Below are 25,461 nucleotides of genomic sequence, written 5' to 3' on the forward strand. Positions count from 1 at the left end.
TTGATTTTCAGGAAAAATATCAAGGGTGCCAACAATTTCGGCCATGACTGTATATATATATATATATATATATATATATATATATATACATACACACACACACACACACACACATACACACAGTGTGAAATTTCAGCAAATTTTGGATGGCAACTTGATGCCATCTGTGAAAAAGCTGAAGTTAAAGAGAGGATGGCTTCTACAAATGGATAATGATCCTAAACACACCTCGAAATCGACGGGGGATTACATCAAGAGGCGTAAACTGAAGGTTTTGCCATGGCCTTCACAATCTCCTGACCTCAACATAATTGAAAATCTATGGATAGACCTTAGAAGAGCAGTGCGTGACAGACAGCCCAGAAATCTCAAAGAACTGGAAGACTTTTGTAAGGAAGAATGGGCAAAGATACCTCAAACAAGAATTGAAAGACTCTTGGCTGGCTACAAAAAGCGTTTACAAGCTGTGATACTTGCCAAAGGGGGCAGTACAAGATATTAACTCTGCAGGGTGCCCAAACTTTTGCAGACGCCATTTTTTTGTTTTCTGTTATTTTGAAAGTGTAAATGATGGAAATAAAATCTAACTTTTGTTGACATATTATAAAAATGTCTAATCTGTAATTTGATGCCTTTTTGAAATTTTTCCATCTTTCTTTGGCTTCTTTATGCACATTAATACAAATTTTTAGCTGGGGTGCCCAAACTTTCGATCCCCACTGTATATATATGCCTTTGTCAGAATTATCAGCCAGGCATATTGTCAGCAGGCTCTGCTTGTGTAGTGCCAAAGGCCTAATTAACTGAGAGCTGTCAGAAGACAGCTCATTTTCCCCCTATGCAGACCAATTTTGGTAATTAAAAGGGAACATGTACTGTATACTGCAGTCTATTATTAAACAATTAAAGTCCGACTCTGGACAGAAAAAAAACAAAACATTCCTTAAAGTGGACCTGCTTTGCTCACCTAGCAGACAGCACTCCCCCCCCCCCCCCCCTCATGATCAGTTCATAACCTGTCCCTCAGTGTCCCCATATCCAAAGCAAGGCAAGGCTATAGATCCTGCTCTGGTCTTGATGCCATCAAAACTCAAATACAGCAAGAAGATGCGGAGAACAGTCTAGCTGTGGGAAGGAGCAATTAACTCTTGCAGTACTGGCACAGCCCCACTGCAAGGGATATATTTTTTTTTCCTGGAGTTGGGTTTTAAATTTTTATATGAATTTTACATTTGTACAAGTTTGTTCTTTCATGTTTTTGTTATTATATTAATTGAGATTTCTAAACTAGCCACTAGGAGGCGCCTTCTGATGCCAGAGCAATTACTCTGTCCCCCCCAGTTGTTACCAACTGTTAAGAAAAGATATCAGCCACACATGGAGAGCAGAGAGTTTGCTGAAGTCTGAGAATGAACAATTATTGTGTGACACTGCAAATATACATATAATTACTATACGTATACATAAAAACACATGGCTTTCGAAACATAAACACATTTTTTATAGATAATTCATGTCAAGACTAAAGCTTTTACATAGTAAAATGATTATACATTCCTTTTACACGAACAGCACATCCCTTTTACATTAGAATCAGTGCCCTGAGTATTGCCTGGAGCTCCCCTTAAGTCTCTCTGACCTATCAGCAGGCCTGAGCACTGTACTGAACACCTATACTGTTATGCAGGCCATAGACGGTTCGTTTATCGGCCGATTTTTCGTCCAAAACACGAAACATCGTTTGTTCTGTAAACCGATGTTGCCACCAATGATTTGGAAAATCGTCTGTCTTTCACGCATTTTCCAGCATGACTGATAAGAGAAATGAGGAGGAACCACGAAAATCGGCCGATACCATTGCCCCACTAACTGCGCAAATCGGCCGATTATTCTTTCGGATGAAAAATCGGCCGATAAACAAACCGTCTATGGCCTGCATTAGTCTGTTGTTTAGTTGATTCCAGAGGCTCATTAAACAAATACCTGTACAGGATTTCTATGCCCATATATGTGGGGCAGTCTTCAGTACAGGAGAAATCATCCTAATCCTTAAAGTTATACAAAAAGATATTTTTTTTGTTTTTAATAAACATTTCATACTTATCTGCTCTGTACAATGGCTTTTGCACAGAGCAGCTCGATCCTCCTCCCATCAGGTCCCCCACCAGTGGTTCTGCCCCCTGCCCCCTACCCCCAAGCCATTTGCTATGGGGGCACTCGTATGTGCTTGCTCACTCCCGAGCAGGCTGTGTCCATAACACACAGAGCACACAGCTTGGTTCTGCCCCCAGTTCCTTCCTCGCTGGCTGCGATTGACAGCAGTGGGAGACAATGGCACACATTGCTGTCTCTGAGCCAATAAGGAGGGAGAGTACTGAGAGCCTCTGCTCTCTTGCACATTGCTGGATTGAGTCTGGGCTCAGGTAAATAATAGGCCGGCCTGGTGGGGAGGAGAGCTACATGCAGAAGGTAAAAGGCCAGCCCACTGGAAACTGAAACTGAAGTTGCTGTTAAACTACTTGTTTTCTTGTACAGTTGTGTTGAAAATAATAGCAGTCAGACATCTCTAACCGGATCAATCACTGTTTTTGGTAGAAATGATATTTCTACATGGCAAATAATTTACTAGCAGGTGTAGTAGAGTAATAGAAATCCAACAGACCCAACAGTCATGACATGCATGCTGCTGATTCTGTGTAATTGAATCACTAATTGAAAGGGGCATGTTCAAAATAATAGCAGTGTGGAGTTCTATTACTGAGGTCATTCATTCTTTGAAAAACAGGTGGCAATTATTGCCCTTATTTAAGGAAGGAAGGCAGCAAATGTTGTACATGCTGGTTACAGTGCATTTCTCTCTGAAATTCTGAGGAAAATGGGTCGTTCCAGACATTGTTCAGAAGAACAGCGTACCTTGATTACAAAGTTTATTAGAGAGGGAAAAACATATAAAGAAGTGCAGAAAATGATAGGCTGCTCAGCTAAAAGGATCGCAGATGCTTTAAAATGGCAACCAAAACCTGAAAGACGTGGAAGAAAGCGAAAAACTACCATTCGAATGGCTAGACGAATAGCCAAAATGGCAAGGACTCAGCCAACAATCAGCTCCAGGAAGATCAAAGAAGGTCTAAAGTTACCTGTGAGTACTGTTACAATTAGAAGACGCCTATGTGAAGCCAAGCTATCTGCAAGAAGCCCCCGCAAAGTCCCACTGTTGAAAAAAAGACATGTGCTGAAGAGGTTACAATTTGCCAAAGAGCACATTGACTGGCCTAAAGAGAAATGGAGCAACATTTTGTGGACTGATGAAAGTAAGATTGTTCTTTTTGGGTCTAGTGGCCGGAGACAGTTTGTCAGACGACCCCCAAACACTGAATTCAGATGTACAGCAGTTCTCAGAAACAGTGCTTATACAACAAAATATTCATTAAGTGATTCACAGGAAAGCAAAATCTTCAAACATTTTTCAGTTTATATAGTGAATGTTTGAGTTTGTAAAGAAGAATACAAACACTGCTATTTTTTGAACAGTCTAATATTCACTTTTCTTCAATTTTTTTAGAGGAACAATACAAATTTGATATATTTTTCTTCATGTTTTGATTTGGAATAGAATCTGTAGTGTTATTAGAAGCTATTAGAAGGATTTTGAGCTTTATTCCCTTTTTTCGACACACTGCTATTATTTTGAACACAACTGTATCTCCCAATGTTCCCAGGGTGAGATCCTTGCACAAGTTCCCAGGTCTGCAGACTTTTCTAAACATCAGAGTGAGAGGAAAGTGGAAAGCTCTGCTACAAAATATTAGCGGCTAGTGCTCACATAACCACAATTTAAAGGAAACAAAATGAGCGATAAAACAAATTGAGAGCAACTATTTGGGACTATATCAGTATGAGGAGTTTCCCAATACTACCCAACTCAAGAGAAAAATGTTCCCTGCACCAAGATTGCAAAGGTTAACTTCTTGTTTAGTCTAGAGGAGATTAAAAGTACTTCACATGTGAGTGGTGGCAACCAGGTATGGACAAAGACAAGTGTGTCTGATGCAAGACTTGTGAAGCTGCTATCAAATAAGGGGTCCTATGTTACAATGTAACGTGACCTGTTAAAATGTTTAAAAAGTTAAAATGTTGTTAAAAGTTTGATTGAAATAGCTTTTGATTTCAGTAAATATGCTGCAAACACAACAAATGACAATTTTCAGTTCTTTACAACCTATAAAGTGTTTTGAAACTTACTGTGCGTAATAATTTGGAACAGTGCATTGGAAGTTTTAGATGTTTAAAAAAAATCCTGTTATCATTAGGAGGTTTGCTCAATAAAATTTGAATTGTACTCTTAATAGTTGATAACATGAGAATTATGCTGACTGTTATTTACATCAATTATTTAGGTAAATGAGAAAAATATCATTTGCATAATAATGTGGAACAGGGTGTGTGTATATATATATATATATATATATATATACACATATATATATATATATATATACATACATACATATGTATATATATATATATATACACATACACACACATACACACACACACATACACAGTATATATATATAATTGCATTATATTCGACTTTTTAAATAATATCATAACACTTTAACACTGAGCAGTTTTTGCAGCGCTTTTGCATTAAAAAAAATAAGCACCAGAAAAGCACAAAAAAATTGCAACCCTTTAAATTCACTGTATGTCTTCACACTGGTCCACTGCACTTCAATTGTGGTTTTAAAAATCCTGCTTGCCGCATTTTTGGTGTATATTTGGGGAGTTAATAAAAAAGCAACAAAAACGCACCTCCCCATTGAGGCCTGATTCACACCAATGCGTTTTTTAGGGCTTTTTGCAGAAACGCATTATAGTACATTTAACATGGACACATTCAAATCTATGCTTTTTTGAGCTGCTGCTTTGGAAAGGGTCAGGGACTTTTTAAAAGCAAAATTTTGCGTTACTGGTTCAAGACTTTAATGAAGCCACTGCAGAAAACGTATTTAGTGTGTTTTTGATGCGTTTTCACAATTATGCCTCATCTTTGATGCATTTTTAATTTGTCCAGCGAAAAGCTGGCAAAAAAAAAAAAACTTAAAAAAACGCATAAAAAATATGCATACAAAAACACAAAAAACGCACTGAAAAAAGGACAAAAGCAAACTGCACTGGTGTGAAACAGACCTGAAATGGATTGAAACTGCACACATTTTCTTTTTAATACGTATTGCGTTTTTAACCTGCCCAGCAACAAGTTAGCCTAAAAAAATACATTAAAAAAAACGCAAAATGCATTAAAAAAAGTGTCAAAAATGCATGTACAAAAACGCAAAATACACTGCAAAATGGACAAAACGCATACTGCATTGGTGTGAACCAGACCCGGAATACATTGAAAACTCATCAAAAATGCACGTGTTGCGTTTTGATGCACTTTTTTTAGTCACGTGACCTGTGAAAAACACACCCTAAATGTGGTAATATCGCTGCAAAATTGCAGGTAAAAATTGCGGAAAAACTTGCACGTTTCCAGAAGCCATTATTGGCACCTTTTTTCCTATCAGCAAAGTGCTGTTAACACTATTTTCAGCTGATACATTTCGGCTGCCGGTATATCTGTGCATTCCTAATGTATATATATATTTTAATTTGCATCCTGTCATTGTAACGTGTATCGCAATCGATGTTTTCATGTGTAGGCACCCCAGCGTGTGCTTTTACGTTTGTACGTGCGTATATGTGTGTGTGCGTGGGGGCTCAATTTTTTGGGGGGGGAGGGATTTTATGTGCTTGTGTGTAACTTTCATTTTTTACAAGGAAAAAAACTTTAATTTTTTTGTTTTTTTGAATTTTTTGGTGACGGGTTCTCTTTATTGAGACATCCAGGGTCTAAAAGACCCTGGATGTCTCCTCCCTGCTCCCCTGCAGTACATTTTTTCCTGGCCTCAATTGCTGGAAATCTCTCAATGGGGACACCGAAGCGACATTATAACGTAACTTCGGGGTCAGGACAAAAAGGGGAGCGGACGTGTCTGCTCTATTGCCGCCCCCGGCGGTGGGCCGGTCCCGGGCCCGCAGATGGGCAAGCAGAGCCCAGGAGACAGTGCGCAGGGGGAGCAGATAAACTGGCACTGTGTGGAAGCATTCAAGCGGCAGCGCTTCCGTCCGAATGCTTCTACCTGACAGGTGAGCCCTGCTGCTTGCCCGCAGCAGGGCTGAAGGTAAAAAATAAAACTACCTGCCCACCACCCGGAACTACATGTCCCGGGTGTCGGGTGATAGGAAATCAACATCCCTGTGAATGACAGCTCCATTCACTGGCAGACTTCTTCCTCTTCCTGTTGTGCCTTCAAGACAGGCATGAAGAGAGCGCTCCCAATGGCACAAAAAGAGCAACAGAACAAAAAAATAATGAATGTACAACATTCAAGGTATAATACAGTATGGCGAATACCACCCAGAACTGGAACACCCCAGCTGTAAGTCTTGGATTGCTAACCCAAAATAAACCCGTGAACCGATTACACTTTTCTTTATCACCTTGTCAGTTCGAGCACAGCGCTGGAACTGCACTTCCTTTAAATTGGATAAGCACGTCTCTGGGACACACTGAGCTTTTATCAGTGCTGAAATCAGTGTACCTTCGATAGTTGGCGAAGCAAATGTGTTCGCCTGTATAAAAACAAAAGTAGTAATATTAGTGTACAGAATGAAAAAAAAACGTTTTTTTTCTATGTAATTAAACAACAACAATGTGTATTAGAAATGTGTTTAGGAAGATGGACACATAGACACTGCTTCATTACATACATAGACCACTCCCTACCACTGTACCTTATTCTTTATCATAGGGATTAGGCCTCTAACACACAAGAATGGTTTCTGACAAGTTATGAAAGGAATATCAGAACCATACTGGCCCTACTTCTCCTGTATGTCACATGAGCGCAGTTCACTCGGCACTCCTATTACCCGTTTTCAGCTGACAGCAGGCTAAAGCACGCTGCTGGCTGATGTCATTCAGCCAGTCCGGTCCGATCCAGCTCCTGACCGGATCGACAACTGGATCAGCAACTTGGGGAGCTGCTGAGAGCCTGATCCAGCTGCTACCACCCTCTCCACAGCCCAGCACTGCAGTTAGCTCTGGAGAGGCAGATAAGAGAGCAGGTGACTGACACTCACCAGCTCTCTGCTCACTGAAGATGGAGAATTAAGCAATCAGCAGTCTTTGATTACTCATTTCTCAGTCTTAGAAGTGGCAAGGGTAGATGCTTCATCTACCTAGGCGAGTATAATTTTTTTTTTTTCCTCAAACCCCTACTTCACTATTAATGTTCAGATCTAAAACTACAGGCCTGGATTTGTGGAAGGCCCACATAATAATGGATACAGTGCATTTTTACTATTCCATTTCAGTCCCAAAAAGCATAAAGAATAACTAAGCGGTTGCTCTACAGTACATGTGGTTTTCTTTTTTCAAAGTTTATGTAAAGCTAATCACCAAAGTCTCATATAAGCATATTAATGTAATTTCAAAAGTCATGTTCAATATTTTTAAATCTTTCATTAATATAATGCTTTGTGTTTTCAAAATTTGTTACAAATAAATACAGTGATACCTCGGTTCACAAACACTTTTGTTCACAAACAACTCGGTTCGCGAACAAAAGAGTTCACAAACTCCATTTGGTTCATGGACTCCGCTTCGGTTAACGAACACGAGCCATGGCCATCTTCCCTGCTCTGACATGTGGTCCTGACTTCCTGTAGGCGAGATCGCAGTCACAGACGGACATTGGAAGTGTACTGTGAAGACACAGTACTGAGAAGCTTTTTAGCACATACAACACATCCCTGTGCACACTTGCTGTAAAGCTTTTTTGTGTGCTTCCAGTATGGCTCCAAGGAAAATTCAGAGGAAGCATGGTGGCAAGAAGAAAGTGCAGAGTGGTAATGAAGGTGACCAGAATGTGCAGAGTGGTAATGAAGGTGACCAGAACGTGCAGAGTGGTAATGAAGGTGACCAGAATGTGCAGAGTGGTAATGAAGGTGACCAGAACGTGCAGAGTGGTAATGAAGGTGACCAGAATGTGCAGAGTGGTAATGAAGGTGACCAGAACGTGCAGAGTCGTAATGAAGGTGACCAGAACGTGCAGAGTGGTAATGAAGGTGACCAGAACGTGCAGAGTGGTAATGAAGGTGACCAGAACGTGCAGAGTGGTAATGAAGGTGACCAGAACGTGCAGAGTGGTAATGAAGGTGACCAGAACGTGCAGAGTGGTAATGAAGGTGACCAGAACGTGCAGAGTGGTAATGAATGTGACCAGAACGTGCAGAGTGGTAATGAATGTGACCAGAACGTGCAGAGTGGTAATGAATGTGACCAGAACGTGCAGAGTGGTAATGAATGTGACCAGAACGTGCAGAGTGGTAATGAATGTGACCAGAACGTGCAGAGTGGTAATGAATGTGACCAGAACGTGCAGGGTGGTAATGAATGTGACCAGAACGTGCAGAGTGGTAATGAAGGTGACCAGAACGTGCAGAGTGGTAATGAAGATAACCTGAAGCAACACACCATCTGGATGAATCCCGACAACATGGTTGGGATCCTTGTAGAGCCTGGACTGGCTCTGTGATGTCAGCTGACAGAAGGCTTTAGCCCACTGTTGACTAAATCTAGGTTACAGGAATGCAGAAGTGAAGTACACTCCTCTGGCTCACATGGGAAAGTATGGCCAAACAAGCTTCAAAACTGACACAATCAATGGAACTACATTGCCCCATTTCTTTGTAATTTGCAGGGCAGTATCATCTTTGTCACAAACACCTCCCGGCTACACCTTTGGAAAGGTGCCACACTGCACAGAATTCTGTATAAGACAGACAGACTCTATGATGCCTCAGTGGATAACGCCGTGGTTGCTCCAATTGTTTAGAATGGAACCTACAACATATTGAAAGCACAGTTCCACCAAAGAGGTCTGCACTGGCCTTACTGTATTTGGTATTATTCAGTCTTTGTTAGGCATTCATAGGATCTGCTGAAAAGTTTTTCATGTTGGGACATAAAGTTACCTATTATATATTTACTGATTAAGTCAGCAACATTTCTGCCTTCAACGAGCTACCAGAATTGGCAAGATGTGTCCAAGCGGATGCAGATAATTTATGATTAGTCTCACCAGAGATTTTTCTGGCGTGTGTGGATGTGGATATGAGGTTCACCGATGAGGTCACGGTTGAGAAGATCAGGCAAACGTGGGTGCCATTCAATGGTATCAATCCCTTCATCCTCCAGGAACTGCCTGCATACTCTCGCCACATGAGGCTGGGCATTGTCGTGCACCAGGAGGATCCGAGGACTCACTGCACCAGTTTAGGGTTTGACAGTGGGTCCAAGGATTTCATGCCGATACCTAATGGCAGTCAGGGTGCCATTGTCTAGCCTGTAGAGGTCTGTGCGTCCCTCCATGGATTTGCTTCCCCAGACTATCACTGACCCACCACCAAAACGGTCATGCTGAGTGATGTTACAGGCAGCATAACGTTCTCCACTGCTTTTCCACACCCTCTTTTACGTCGGTCACATGTACTCAGGGTGAACCTGCTCTCATCTGTGAAAAGCACAAGACGCCAATGGCGGACCTGCCAAATCTGGTGTTCAATGACAAATGCCAATTGAGCTCTATGGTAGAAGTGAGCACAGGGCCCACTAGACGATGTCAGGCCCTCAGGTCACCCTCGTGAAGTCTGTTTCTGATTGGTCCAAGACATTCACAACAGTGGCCTGCTGGAGGTCGTTTTGTAGGGCTCTGGCAGTGCTCATCCTGTTCTTCCTTGCACAAAGGAGCAGATACCGGTCCTGCTGATGGGTTAAGGACCTTCTACGGCCCTGTCCAGTTCTCTTAAAGTAACTGCCTGTCTCTTGGAATCTCCTCCATGCTCTTGAGACTGTGCTGGGAGACACAGCAAACCTTCTGGCAATGGCATGTATTGATGTGCCATCCTGGAGGAGTTGGACTGCCCGTGCAACCTCTGTAGGGTCCACGTATTGCTTCATGCTACCAGTAGTGACACTGACCCTAGCCAAATGCAAAACTAGTGAAAAACAGACAGAAAAGATGAGTAAGGAAAAAAAAGTCAGTGGCCTCCACCTGTAAAACCATTCCCGTTTTGGGGGTCATCTCATTTTTGCCCATCTAGTGCACCTGTTAATTTCATTAACACCAAAGCAGCTGAAACTGATTAACAACCCCCTCTGCTACTTAACTGACCAGATCAATATCCCAGGAATTTAATTAACTTGATGCTGTACTCTGATTAAAAAGTGTTCCTTTTATTTTTTTGAGCAGTGTATATATGCGGGAGTCTGCTATGGTTGACTGGGAAGACTTCCAGGAGGAGTACCTTTTTTTGCATGTATCTGCCTGTAGTACCTAATTTTGGCCACTTTAGGGAGTCTGTTGCTACACGGGCATGCAAGCGTGTGGGGACGCATGCGCAGCAGCAGCAGGAAGAGAAATTCACCACATTATTTACATTATTTAGGACTCTGCCTGTTAGACGTGAGCTGCTGCAGCAGCCGCTACCTCTGTTGTTACTGCTGCTAGACCCTGGAGGGATGGCCAGGACACAGGGCAGGTTATTCTAAACGGCACGTGAGTACTTCCCTGAGAGGGTCAGCCAGTCAGGTGGGAGGGTTGTGTACATGCTACCCCCTTTTTTATTTCAGTGGACTGACTGAATGTGTTGCTTCATTCTTAAGCATGTCTATTGTGCATACTGTGTTTTTATTAAATCCTTACACAGTTATTGTAACACTAGTGGAGGTAATGTCATGCAGAAAGCGGTGTGGGGGAGGAACCGCAGGAAAAGGTGAAAATGCACCACTGCCAGGTCCGATCAGGCCTAGTTAAAGTTATGCTGTGTTATCCTCTCCTAAAAGACCAGGGGCAACAGGTCCATCTGAGTCACTGCTTTCTTCCGGCATTGTGGCTACTGCCAGTATGTCTGCATCAGCGTACGTAACTAAGGAGGATCTTGCATCAGCCCTAGCAGGGTTAAAAGACAAGATTGCTGGGATGGTTGCATTGGTGGCTTAGGGGGGTAAGAAGCAGGAAAAATCCCCATCTATGGACCCACTAGTCCTTGAACAAAAGTGGTTAGAACCGGAGGATGAAGATGCAGTAGAGGATATTGAAGAGGGTCAAACAATAGATTCTGTGAGAGGAGTAACAGCCAGATGAGAAGCAGGGGGTTTCTGCTTCTCAATCACAGAGGTTATCGGTCAAAACCCTCACTGATATGGTCTGGTCAGGTTTCAAGTTACCCCCAGTAGAGGCATCTGAGGTCTCTTATTCCTCTTTGAGCTCATTAAAGCCACCTCAAAGTATTTAAGTATTTCTGGTGCATGCTCTTTTGGAGCAAGTTATGTATACTGAGTGGGAACACCCAAAAGATTCTCCCTTCTGTATCCTATGGAGGAGAAGTTTGTTACAAAGTGGGGCATACCGGGGGTAGACGCAGCTGTGTCTTCCCTGAATAAGCATTTAACTTGTCCTTTGGATAATGTAAAGGTGTTTAAGGATCCGGCAGATAAGAAATTAGAATTGTTCCTCAAGGCTTCTTTTTTCCTGGCAGGGGCTGGCGCAAAATCAGCAGTTACTGCTCTCGGTATCTATCAAAGAGTCTGAATGACCGTGTTAAACAGGTGGTTAAAAGACCATCTATCCTGGAGGAGGATACGGCTCTGGATTTGGCAGATTTACCACAGGCCTTGTGTTTTGCAGTTGATACCCTTAAGGACTCGATTCAGCAGATCTCTCACATGACCCTTCTGTCATTACACATGCGCAGGATCCTGTGGTTAAAGAGTTGGGCGGTGGAACTATCGTGCAAAAGATTGTTGGCGAGTTTTCCCTTTCATGTAGAATATTTGTTTGGGGAGGACCTAGACAAGTATATCCAAAAGATTTAAGGGGGGAAAAAGTACACTCTTACCCTTTTAGCGCCAGAAGAAACCCTGGGTGCAGAAGCCTGAAAATATCAGATTCTAAGTCCGCTTCATTATGAAGTGGTGCCCCCACTCGTGCAGGTGGAAGACTTTTGGTTTTTGCAGAAATCTGGGAAGAGTTGATTCATGACAAGTGGGTCACTGGTACAGTTGCTCAAGGGTACAAACTGGAGTTGTGGGGGATTCCTCCTCCCTGTTTTCTTAAGGTCCAACGTATCCACAGATCCATTGAGAAGAAATGCTTTGTTTCAGGCACTCAACTGACTTTTGTCCCAGGGCGTAAGTGCGGAACTTCCAGTGGACGAAAGGTTTAAAGGATTTTATTCAAACCTATTTACAGTTCCAAAGCCGAATGGGGATGTAAGGCCTATTCTAGACTTAAAGGGGCTGAACCAGTTCCTAAAGGTTCATTCATTTCAAATGGAGTCAGTCTGGTCAGCAGTCACATCTTTAAAAGAGGGAGAATTTCTATTGTCCACAGACATCAAGGACGCATACCTGCATGTGCCAATATTTCCAGTTCATCAAAAGTTTCTGTGGTTTGCGGTAGAAACTTGACATTTTCAGTTTGTGGCATACCTTTTGGGCTAGCCACAGCTCCTCAAGTGTTTACAAAGATTCTGGCTCCAGTTCTGGGGCTGCTCAGAACCCGGGGAGTATCATTTTTGGGCTATCTAGACGATCTACTGCTCAGAGGTCAGTTGGGTTAAAAAAATGTGGCCCTTGCGATTCATACTCTGGAATGCTTGGGCTTGGTGTTCAACTTCGAGAAGTTGGCCCTGGAGCCAGTACAGAGTCTGGAGTATTTTGGCTTGGTTAGACACTGTCCAGGCAAAGGTGTTTTTTCCGCCTCCAGGAAAGGGCCATGCCCTGAGAGATCAGGTTTGGAGTTTGAGGAGTAGGAAGTATCCTTTCATTCGTCTCTGCATGAGGTTAATGGAGAAGATGGTATCCTCATTCAAGCAGTGCACTATGCGTAGTTCCACTCAAGGCCTTTGTAGAGGAATATTCTATCGACATGGAACAAACATTCCAGAGCTGGATTATGGATTACCGTATGTTTTTGTCCCCCCAGGTGCTGCAAAACCTGAATTGGTGGTTGGAAGCGTGGAATTCAGAAAAGGGAAGATCTTTCCCACCAGTGATTTGGAAGCTGGTAACAACCGATGCCAGCCTCTCAGGTTGGGGGGCTGTTCTAAAAGGGACCACAGTCCAGGGGACGTGATCGCAGCAGGAAAAGAGCCTTCCCATTAATATTCTGGAGCTTCTGGCAGTGCGGCTTGCCCTGAGATATTGGATAACCAGGCTTCATGGTTACGGCAGTGGCATACATCAACCACCAAGGCATTACCAAGAACCTGAGGGCTAAGGAGGAGGTAGATCTCATTCTGGCCCAGGCAGAAAGGAATGTTCCAGTTCTGTCAGCAGTATTCATACCAGGGATAGAGAATTGGGAGGTGGACTACCTCAGTCATTGGCAGTTGTTTCCAAGGGAATGGGCTCTGCATCCCAAGGAGTTTTTGGCAATCTGCCAGCATTGGGGTTACCCGAACACAGATCTATTGGCATCCAGGTTCAACAGCAAGGTGGACAGGTTTGTATCCAGGATGTGGGACCCTCTTGCGATAGGGGTAGATGCCTTGGTGATACCATGGGATAAATTTTCCCTAATCTATGGCTTTCCCCCAATTCAGCTACTCTCACGGCTAATACACAGGATTCGAGACGAGGTGATTCCGGTGACATTAGTGGCACCAGCCTGGCCCAGGAGGTGTTGATACGCGGACATGGTCAGGCTAGCAGCGGGCGATGTTTGGCCTCTGCCAGATTGGTCAGACCTGCTGTCTCAGGGTCCTATACTGCACCCAGATAGGGGAGTGTCAGACTCAGTTATCCACACAATGTTTAACACTAGGAAGCTGGTTTCTGTGAACATTTGTTATAGAACTTGGAAGGCATATATTTCTTGGTCTGAGGGTCGAAACTGGCACCCCCGGAAGTATTTGATTGGAAGAATTTTGTCTTTTCTCCAGTCAGAAGTAGAAAAGAAGTTGGCTGTTGGTACTATTAAGGGTCAGGTTTCAGCCTTGGCTGTTTTCTTCCAAAGACTGATTACTTCTCACTCTTTGGTTTGTACTTTTTTTTACAGGGAGTGATGTGTACTGTTACTCCTGTCAGACAGCCCCACTTGTCCTTGGGACTTGCATTTGGTCTTAGCAATTTTACAGAAACCACCATTTGAACTCAGCAGGGAGATTAAGTTAGTTCTGCTAACTCGAAAGGTTGTTTTTGGTGGCAATCAGCTATGCAAGAAGGGCATTGGTGTAGGCAGCTCTTTCTTCTAGGGAACCATTTTTTGGTTTTACATCAGGATAAGGTGGTGTTATGGCCTCATCCGTCCTTTTTTTGGCAAAGGTGGTTTCTAGCTTTCATATTAATCAGGACATTGTTCTGCCTTCATTCTTTCCTAGGCCTCAATTTGCAAAAGAAATATCTTTGCATGCCTGGGATGTAGCTCGGGCAATAAGAATGTGTTTTTGAGAATGACAGCGCAGATTAGAAAGACTGATTCCTTGTTTATTTTGCCAGTAGGTCCCAGGAGAGGACAGTCGGCATCCAAATCAACTATTTCTACGTGGATTCGTCAGACAATCATTCAAGCTTATGGTTCCCTCCTTGCAGGTGAAAGCACACGCTACCAGGAGTGTGGGGGCATCTTGGGCTATCAGCCCCCAGGCGTCAGTTGCTCAGGTTTGCAATGCTGCTACATGGTCTTCGGTTCATACATTCACAAGGCTTTAGCAGGTGGATGTTAGAGCCACGGAGGATTCTGCTTTTGGCCGCAGTGTTTTACATAGCTGAATAGCTTCCTTTTGGGATGTTGGTAGTGGGTATTGTAATATCACCCACCTCTCAAGGATATTGCTTTGGGGCATCCCAAGTAGTCATTATTATGGCTTGCTCTGTGTCCCATGATGTATGAGAAAGAAAATTAGATTTTTTCTACATGCTTACCTGTGAAATCCGTTTCTTGGAGTACATCGTGGGACACAGAGGTCCCTCCCCTCTTTCTGGATATTCATTGCTTGCAACAAAAACTGTGTACCTGAGTACTCTTGATTGGTCAGGTCAGTGTCCATTCACCTATAGGTGGCATATAACCCACATAATAATTATGGCTTACACTGTGCCCCATGATGTACTCCAAAAAATGGATTTTACATGCGAGTATGTAGAAAAAAAATCCAGTATTTCTAATATCAATAGGGTTTACATCTTTTAAGTTTTGAAAGATTGAGCTAATCAAATGGGTTCTACCATGTGATCAACATCATTAAAATCAGAAGGTGCTACATAGACACAAATCAAAAGAAATGAGGGGGGGTTGCTGGTTCAGGGAACCAATGCCGGGTCATTTTAGAAGAAACTTTTTCTAAAGGGCGTATTCACACTGCCAGCACATTAAACTGCAATGGTTTAGTGTGCGGGGACCTGTCAGTTTTGGCTGCAGTGAAGGGGCGGTGTGATGCTCATTTCAGTTCCCTTTTTTTCTTAACTTTATTTGAAGTGCACAAAGTGACCATTTATGTCACCACACACCGGCTTGCTATGTTGTGTGGTGCAATGCAGTGCCATCCAGATGTTGCATGTCTGCATTTTATCAGAGCTCAAAGCACTACACCTGTGGACTGGGTTGCAGGGCGAACAGAGCACATAGAAAATAATGGTTTTCTATGTGCCCTAGCTGTGACTGGTGTTCTTCCAATTTAGAAAGACATGAGTCACTGCACTATGTGTGAAAGGACCCTAAAAGAAGGTACTGTGACTTTACTCGCTCTTTGGAGGGACACTGACTTTTATGAAATGAGAAAGTGAGATCTTATTATAAAATGGGTATTCAATATCTATTGTTCACCTACCTGCATACCATTATATCCAAGACCACAGTAAACCAATATAATGGCAAACGTCTTCCCCTTTTGCACTGGAGCGTTTTCAATATTCTTAGATTCATTCTCCGCATTTAAATTTATTTCACTTGATGTCTGATTATGTAACCTGTGTTGATCCGTTGCCATCTGCTCCAAATAAAGACAGAACAGTACATCATACACCATTTCCAGGATTTATATTAGCATAAAATACAATACACTGCAGGAGTATTAGACTAGGCAGTAATGCTCCTTTCAAGGCTAATGAATCACTGCTTGTTCTGTAAATGTCTTGTCATCTGGGATTCCCGAGTGCAATTCAGTATTACATCATCTTGCTGGAAAGGTATTTTTTTATACCAGAGTGGTGCACAGAAAGGTATGCTGGTCAAATAAGGCCCAACATTCATAAAGAGTGTGATCATGCTAAATAGCATAACCCATATATTACACATTTGTAGATGAATTTTATAGGTTTGACTAAACAAAACCTAAATCTGAAGTTAATTCTACTTATATTTTGCCTTCCTTGGTTCCTCCCTAGTCATCAACTAGCTAATGAAGGTTTCAAATAAAAAAAGATAGCCCATAGAGCAGAATGACTCTGTCTGTGTCTGCTCAGTTTATGTCATTCGCCTGCTCAGCAGGGGATCAGAGGACAGATACTCCACTGGGCAAATGAAGCCCTCCTCCTGTGAAAGGGGCCTAATTATTGCTGCTACTCCAGGTAAAGATGGCTCAAATGGCGTATGCACTATCTAGCCATTGTAAAGGTAAAGAATGAATCAAAGAATATGGTGCTACAACCCAACAATATAGAAGACTCCTCCTGGGCTGACAGGTGCACGATGAGTAGAGGCACAGTTGTGAGCATAAATACAGAGGAAAACAACCCGCCACTCCCTCCATTAAAGAAAAAGGGTAAGTGCACATAATACTAATAATCTGTCATACTAGTGGGCCGAATTCCCAACTGGTTTAATGTCTTTCAAGAAGTCAATATCTACCCACAGCAGTTCCGTTTCTGACATTCCCCCCACCCCCCAGTTATTATGCTCAATTCACAAAGCTACAATACCAGGAAGAAGATACTTATTTTTGTTTTAAAGTTACAGTTCTTTTCAGCTAAAATTTTAAATAACAGTCACAATGAATATAACAAAGATTCCTTTTGTGAAATGAGAAAATAGGGTTTATTAAAGTGATGATAAAGGCTTAATTTTTAAAAAATGACAAAACATGTTATACTTATCTGCTCTGTGCAATGGTTTTTGCACAGAGCTGCCCTGATGCACCTCTTCTCTGTTCCCCCGCAGGTGCTCTCGGCTCCTTCCCCCGACCGAGAGCTCCCATAGCAACCTGCATGCTATGGGGGCACTCGTGCATGCTTGCTCCCAAGCCCCGTTCTGTGTGTCCATAAGATACACAGAATGGAACTCAGCCCTGCCCCCGCCACACTGGCTGTGACTGACAGCAGCAGGAGCCAATGAAGAGGCAGAAAGTCAGGGCAGCAGCCACTCTCACGCACATCACTGGATCGGGAACGGGCTCAGGTATTAGGGGGGAGCGCTGCACACTGAAGGTTTTTACCTACATGGATAGAATGCAAGAAGGTAAAAAACCTTCAGGCTTAACAACTACTACAAGCAGGAGGCCCCCTTGTAATGGTCTCAGAGGGTGGAAGTTGCTAGGAATGGAGTTTCCAAAATGCTGCACCACAGTTTAATCAGGTTTCTATTGAAATCTAAACACGCTAGATTATTTCCTAGAAACTCAATAAAGTATTTAAGATTTACAGTACCTGGGATGGAACACTAGCTGCCACACTTAATGAACGGGACAGGACATTCCTGCATACGCTTCTGAAATGAACTCCTAGAATTGTGATTCTCCCCATTTTCTCCCTGATGACATAAGAACAACTTTATTAAGCATTTAATTTTTCATTTTATAGATCATTTGTGAAAGATAGGTATTCTGAACTAAATGGTAAAAATTAGATTTTTTTCTACATACTTGCCTGTAAAATCCATTTCTTGGAGTACATCATGGGACACAGAGCAGGCCATTCATGACTATGTGGGATATATGCCACCTATAGCTGAATGGACACTCGCCGATCAGAGAGGAAGTCCTCCCCTATATAACCCTTCCTACACAGGAAGTACTTCAGTTTTTGTAGCAAGCAATGAAATTCCAGAAAGATGGGCAGGACCTCTATATCCCATGATGTACTGCAAGAAATGGATTTTACAGGTAAGTATGTAGAAAAAAATCCAATTTTCTTTATCGTACATCACGGGGCACAGAGGCTATTCTTTTTTTTTTAATTTCTTTATTTATATTTTTATGCAAGACATCATATACAAAAAAGGCAGACAACAACCATTGTGACAGTATAAGACAGAATGCCGAACAAAAAAAACTGGACTGCATACGATAGGACCAGAAAGGTCCAATTTGTAAGACAAGGTATAATACAAGCAGGGATAATGGACCAGGCAAAGCAAATTATACACAAATTGAAAAAGTATACATCTTGGAATAAACCAGTGTGTGAGGGGGGAGTAGGGCAGGGCAACAAAAAACAGGCTGATGTGCACCGGGTCACTAGGATATTGTCAGGGCAGCAGGTATAGGCATTGCAGCAGCAGGTAAAGAGATAAAGCGATATCAAGGAAAACGGGAGAGCTGAAGGAGAGGCCCGCCTTGGCACCCCATGAAAAAAGAGGAAGGGGGGGGGGGGTTGAAGACAAGAGAGGGTCCATAAGAAGGGGAAGGAGGAGGGGAGAAGAAAGAAGCAGAAGAAAATTAAAGGCCAGAAGAAAGGCAAGTAAAAAAAAAAAAAGAACGGGGGAGGGGGGGTTGTGGTTTTGGATAGAGCAGGCTAGAAAAAAGAAAAATATCCATCCTCTCCCGGGCAAAGCTGATAGCATGTTAGAGAGAACCACGTCATTAGGAGGTAGTAAATTTGTTTTGGCAGGCATCCGTGTAGACAAAATATTGCCAGGGGCACCAGCTTTCCTTAAAGGTCTCCTCTTGGTTATGTAACATGGCAGTAAGGTCCTCCATGTCCCTAAGTTGATTATCCTTAGCAAACCCCATGGCTAGTGTAGGAGGATGAATGTCTTTCCATAGGAGTGGGATACAGGCCTTCGCTGCATTAAGCAGCTGTATGGTCAAGGAGGCTTTATATTTCTTAATGAATGTTCCTGTTAAATGCAAAAGGCAAGCTGCAGGGTCATTCTGCAAATCAACTGCAGTGAGTTGTTTAATAATCCCAGTTACTCCCTGCCCAAACGATTGCAGCTTCAGACATTGCCAGAAGATATGTAGAAAGGAGCCCTGGTCGGTCCCGCATCTCCAGCAGACACTGGAAATTGAGGCGAAATGGAGTGGAGCCTGGTGGGAACCCAATACCATCGAGTAAGGAGTTTATAGTTGGTTTCTTGAACCTTGGTAGCCATAGAAGACTTTTGAGCAAAGTGAAGAATTTTCTCTGAGGTGACATGAGGGTCAAGCCTAGGTAAGATTCCCATTTGGATAGGAAAGCGTGAACATACTCAGGTTGATTAAGGGACAAGCAAATGGTGGAAAGGGTAAGCCGAACTGGCTCACTCTAGAGGCAACTGTACTCTATTGCAGTCAGGGGACAGGCAATGCCCAGAACGTGCAAAAGGGAAAACAGGTAAGCGTGAAACTGCAATCCACCCCAGAAATTAAGGGAAGGGTCTACCAACCTAGTAAGATCAGATGAAATGATGGTCCCAGCCGGGGTCAAGAAATCAGATAGGTTAGTCCGTCCAAAAGAGGAAAGGCGTGAGAATCGTTGGTCTTCTAATCCGGGGGGTAAAGTCAGGGTTACCCCGTACAGGAAATAACGGGGAACAACCAGGGGATATTGGGGTGTTTCTGAATGCTTCCCGAGCAACCCTCAAAGTGGTGCCCAGAGTCAGAGAGGCATTGAGATCCCGTGGCAGAGGAGGAGTCAACCATGGCCAAATCGTCATCATACCCTGGGAGTCCTCTAGTTCTATGACTACCCAGCGTTTGGCTTCCCAATGGAAATGCCAGTCAATCTGACATGTGAGGTGAGCAGCTCTATAGTAAGAATGGATGTCAGGTAAACCAACCCCTCCACATCTCTTGGGCAAAGTCAATAGACGCAAGGCCAGTCTTGGTTTCTTATAAGACCAAACAAAAGCTCGAAACATGGTGTTAACCTTCTGGAAGAACTGTGCTGGTAGATAGATAGGGAGCGCTTGCAGGAGATAAAGGATACGAGGAAGCAAAGACATTTGGAGGGCGTTACAGCGACCAAATCAAGTCAAGATGAGGGTATGCCAGAGTAGCAAGTCCCCTTTGATTTTCAGCAAACAGGAATGAAGTTTGCAGAGTAGAGGTATGAGAGATCAGATGTAATACTGTATTTGTGCACAAATACCTGATAGATTCCGAAGCCCAGCGGAACGGGAAGGAAGATCGAAGGTGTCGTCTAACAGTACTGTCGTCAGAGGAGACGTTCAAAGCAGAGGATTTTGCATAATTGATTTTAAAGAAAGAAAGAGAGCAATATGCTTCTTGGGCCTGAATAAGGTTGGGGAGGGAGATGAAGGGGATCTGTAAGAAAGATCAGGTCACCGGCGAACGCAGTGACCTTATATTCGCCACAGGATATGCAATAGCCGGAAATATTGGGGTCCGCAAGGATCATACACAGGAATTGTTCCAGGGTCAGAATAAAAATTAACGAGGAGAGGGGACATCCCTGGGAAGAAATCTGACCTAGTTTCATTTACCTGGACAGAGGCCGAGGGTTGAGAGTAAAGGGAGGAAACCCATCTCAGCACGGAGGTACCACGACCAATGTTGAGCAACGTCACTTGTATAAAGACCCAGTGGACCCGGTCAAAGGCCTTTTCGGCATCAGTGGAGAGTAGAATAAGTGTGTTTTTTTTTTTAGAGGTCCTGGCAGCATGGATCAATTTGAAGACATGAATGGTGTTGTTTCTTGGTTCACTAAGAGGGACAAAGCCAGCCTGATCCTTGCGTACCAGGGGAGGGATGTGAGGTAGCAGGCGATTAGCTAGAATTTTCTTGAACAACTTGAGGTCGGTGTTCAGAAGTGCGATGGGACAGTAACTGCCACATTGTGCCAAGTCTTTGTCTTCCTTGGGGATAAGCGATATAGACCCGGAGGGTGTCCGGAAGCATGGCCTTTCCCTTTGATAGGAAGTTAAAGGCCACCACCATACAGGGGGACTGCAGGTTGAAAAAAGTTCAAAAAAAGCTCTACAGTAGGCAGCAGTAAAACCCATCTTGTTCTTTGGTTTTGATTGAGCAAGTGCCACCCCCAACTCCTCAACTATGATGAGTGCCTCCAGCTCCTGATGAGCAGCTGGGAGGGAGGGTAGACATACCAGAAGCAGCAATATAGGAGGAAATCTCTGGCCGGATACCCGGTGGGGCGGGGAGGGGAGGGGGGGGGGGGGTCTCCAGAGGCGTTTGGTACTATATTGTACAGAGCCCTAAAAAAAGGAGGAGTAAAATTCACTAGCCATAGTGTCTGAAGAGGACAACTTCTGTCCAGATGCTGACACAATATGAGGGATGGAAGTCCGGGTACGAGTTCCTCTCAGCGCCCTGGCCAGAAGAGTGCTGCGTTTGTTGGAAAACATAGAAAGATGTGACCATGCCAGCTTTTCCTTGACTTTAGAGAAGAGAATGGAATTTAGTTCCTCTTGAGTCTTGAGGAGATCCTGATATGTAGCCTTCACCAGGGTAGCTTAATGGGCGCCCTCCAGGCATCAGAGGCATGCTAAAAGGGTGTCAACCTGAAGAAAAATGAGCCGGTTTAAGGTCGTCACTAATTGCCATCAGCGAGCCACTGCTGACTGGTTTATGGGCTTCCCAAAGGACGTAAGGGCTGTCCACAGAGTTTCTATTAAGTGCGAAATAGTCAGAAAGAGCACGTTCAATGGATGACCTAATCTCTGGAGATTGCAGCAACCCCTCACTCCGACACCAGGACAGTGGGCCACAGGTAGTGGGGCCCAACTGTAGGTCTAAGAATACAGGAGCGTGATCCGAGAGAGTTATCTCACCGAGACAGATCCTTCTATTGGACCAGAATATAGTCGAGGCATGAATACGTTTGGTGTACTGCAGAGTAGAACGAATAGGCTATTCATGACTATGTGGGATGTCCCAAAGGAATAAAGAAATTTTGAGGGAAGGGTGAGATTATGACAGCTGCCGCCAACAATCCCACAAGACCTACTCAACTGTTCGAAAGACGCTGCAACCAAAGGTAGAATCTTCTGCGGCTCTGACATCCACCTTTTAGAACCTTGTGAATGTGTGAACCGAAGCCCATGTAGCGGCCTTGCAAACCTGAGCAACTGACGCCACATGGTGGATCACCCAAAATGCCCCCACAATCCTGGTAGAGCGTGCTCTCTCCCGAAAGGGTGGGACCTTATCCTTCAAATCACAGGCTTGAATTATTAACTGGCAGATCCAGCGAGAAATAGTTGCCCTGGAAGCCGCCTGCTTGGGCCCATCTGGCAGCACAAACCAGGAATCCTGACTTGTGGCGCCAAACTCAAGTAAATCCTGCCCATCCGAAGTACATTCTGAGTATACAGCTGTCTTTCCCCTGCCGACTGTGGACTAGGAAAATAAGAAAGGCAAGACCCTGTCCTGATTTAAGTGAAAACTAAAAACCACTCTAGAGAAGAAGACAGATGAGGACGCAACATCACCTCATCATTTTCCAAGACCAAGAACGGTTCCCTACATGAAAGGGCCACCAGCTTACACTCTCCCTGCTGAAGTGACAATCAAAGAAGCCACCTTCCAAGTCAAAAGATTACATTTCTTTTATTGTTTCAAAAGGTGGCCTCCGCAATAACAGCCAAGATTAAGTTCAATTCCCAAGGACACCAGGGTGGCCCGACATACAGGTCTATCCGTGTTACATCCTGTACGAAGTACAAATCAAGGAGTGAGGAAAAAATGATCTCTGGGAAAAAATGGATAGAGCCAAAATCTGACCCTAAATGGCACCTAAGGTCGATTCCATTTCCCCTCTTGATAGGAAAAAGGAAAAGGCTTCACACCAGGCAAATAAAATTTACAGGCCTTGTAATGGAAACTCCCTGAAGCCGGCTTCCAGGCATTTAATAGTGGGGAAATCCAGTAACCATGATCCCCCTGATCCATGCAGACCCGGGCTTCAATAGCCCAGCCTTCAATTCTAGCAATCGTAAAGCAAGATATGTTATTGGACCCAAGACAATAGGTCTGGGCAGACCAAAAATGTCCAAGAAGTGTCCCCTGCCAGACACTATGTCAGTGTACCAAGCCCTCCTGGACTAGGCCGTCAGTGGGACTCCTGACCTGGACACAACCTGTCTAACTTGTAGTAAAACCTGGAAGTCTGTAGATCCATATTCAGAATTCCCCAACGCCGACTTGATTGCAGGGATGCAGGGACAACCCTGCTAGTAAAACCCACTGCCAGTTTCCTATAATTGGAATATGTATTGCTAACAGAGACAACACATGCTGTTCTGCCCCAGACAGAATGTGATGCACCTGTTTCTGAATCGCACGACCCTTGGTACTGCCCTGGTGGTTAACCACAACCTGTACAACTGATTCGTCCAATAATCCAGAGCAAAGCACAGGAACATCAAGGTATTCTAAGAGTGATACCCCTGTGACCCTAGCAAACCCAGCACAAAGCTAGGAGCTTTGTGAATGCTTGGGGGGCTGTGGCCAGCCCAAAGAACAGTGCCTCAAAACAAAAAATGACAATTGTTTACTGCAAAACGCAGAACCCTTGATGGGCCTGAAAAAAATCAACACAGATATGCATCGTTAAGGATAATAGACCCCCGAAATCTACCTCTAGCAGAGAGGCCACCACTAATCGGATTGACCCTATCCGAAACAGAAAGACGTCTAGATTAATGTCCAGTGCCTTGGGATCTTAACATAGATCTAACGTCCCTGTCTGGTATCAGGCCTGCGAATGTGTTGAGTGTCTTGAATCACTTCAGAGACTGCCCGAGCATCCTCTGTCCGAAATACTTCTCCACACACAGCAGCCTCAGACTCTAAAGGGGAAAAGCTTAGTTTCTGAGTTCAGACAAGATCAGGCGCTTTCCAGGTAAAGCGGCCACAGTCCATTGCAGCTCCACTTACCAGAAATAGCTGCAATGCCAGACTAACAACGTGGCCCAGATACACCTGGACCTACTGGTCTACCAGAAGATGAGAACATCGCCAGTCCACTGGGATTGAGGGTGGTGCACCTGCCTCCCCCTTCTGAGACCTTTTATTCGTATACCAGGCAAATAATGTAGCAACTGTAATTTCAAAAACCTAATTATACAGGAATGCAGTCCATAGCTGGATGTTCTACAGCTACTCAATCACGCAGGTATGCAAGCCTGCAGATCTGCTGAAGTATGCAGTTTATGTAAGTATGTAGAGCATTAAAATATGCAGATCATGCAAGCACAAAAATGCAGTTCACTGACTAACAAGTAAAATAAAAACTCGTGAGCTGCTATGCCATATACTTTGTGCCAATGTGCGATATGTGAATATTTACCCTATGTGAATATTAGCAGATCGCTTGCACCATACATACTCACAAAAATATGTTACTAATATAAATATAAAATATCAAAAACTGTGCCGCACTCCACTTAAGGCTATAAATATATGCAAATATACAAAGATACAAAACGTCTTTCAACACAAATATATCCAAGTGTCCGTATCACATCCGTGATTCTCTGCAATCAATGTGGTATAACAAATCAAGTTTTCCTCAATTCACCACTGGTGTTTAATGCCATACCAACACTTGTGCACCTCCACCAGTTGTGCTCTCACCTTATATATATGACCCAACCCTTAATAAAGGTCATATAGAGCTTGTGTCCCTTTGTGGGATTATGTAAAGATGGGACTAGTATCCAACAGGTCTGGATCCTCTTCACTCCTCTAATTGTCCTCTTCCAACAGTTTATATGCCAAGAAAAATAACCAGAACAGTGCTTTTTCCTTATAAAAAAGCATTTATTTATAAAAATGTTCCACTCACATGTATAATGTGTAAATGCGCTTTTTGCAAAAACAAATGCTCCAAATACCGCTAATAGTTCTGACATGTATAGCCAGCTGTTACCTTTCACTGTCCGTTGAGCGTTGTGACGTCAAAGCCCCTCCCCTACGCATTACACCAATGGGTCACGTGGCTTCATCAGGGGGAATGATTGGACGGCACGGTGCTCATACCGTTTATATAGGGGACACCTCAGCGCCATTTTGTTGGAGTCTGTATGGCGATGGCCATATTCCTATGGATAAGGTACACAACATTACTGGAAGTGCAGCTGTATGAGCCAGAAATATTGAAGATCCAATAAGAAACGCTGCAAACTGTGCAACCAAACCAATCCATCAAAAAGACACTCAAAAGGGATC

General features: G+C 43.5%; 1 protein-coding gene across 6 annotated transcripts in view; it reads right to left on the reverse strand.

The window, feature by feature from the left end:
- The window catches only part of LOC149462785 (pseudouridylate synthase 1 homolog), a 91,585-nt gene that overhangs the window by 10,861 nt on the left and 55,263 nt on the right, over nt 1–25,461 (reverse strand). For 4 of the 6 annotated variants that reach the window (XM_089676409.1, XM_089676412.1, XM_089676411.1 and 1 more), the window contains 3 exons: nt 17,759–17,861; nt 15,946–16,104; nt 6,550–6,681 (listed from right to left, as the gene is read on the reverse strand). In XM_089676409.1, coding sequence (XP_089532535.1) covers nt 6,550–6,681; nt 15,946–16,104; nt 17,759–17,854 — 387 coding nt within the window. In that variant the 5' untranslated portion in view covers nt 17,855–17,861. Of the gene's footprint in view, nt 1–6,549; nt 6,682–15,945; nt 16,105–17,758; nt 17,862–25,461 lie in introns of those variants that run through there. The other 2 variants (XM_089676413.1, XM_089676414.1) reach the window with 2 other exon arrangements.

Source organism: Staurois parvus, unplaced genomic scaffold (genome assembly GCF_062004578.1).
Source record: "Staurois parvus isolate SC_StPar_1 unplaced genomic scaffold, SC_StPar_1.0 ptg000168l, whole genome shotgun sequence".
Lineage (NCBI taxonomy): Eukaryota > Metazoa > Chordata > Amphibia > Anura > Ranidae > Staurois > Staurois parvus.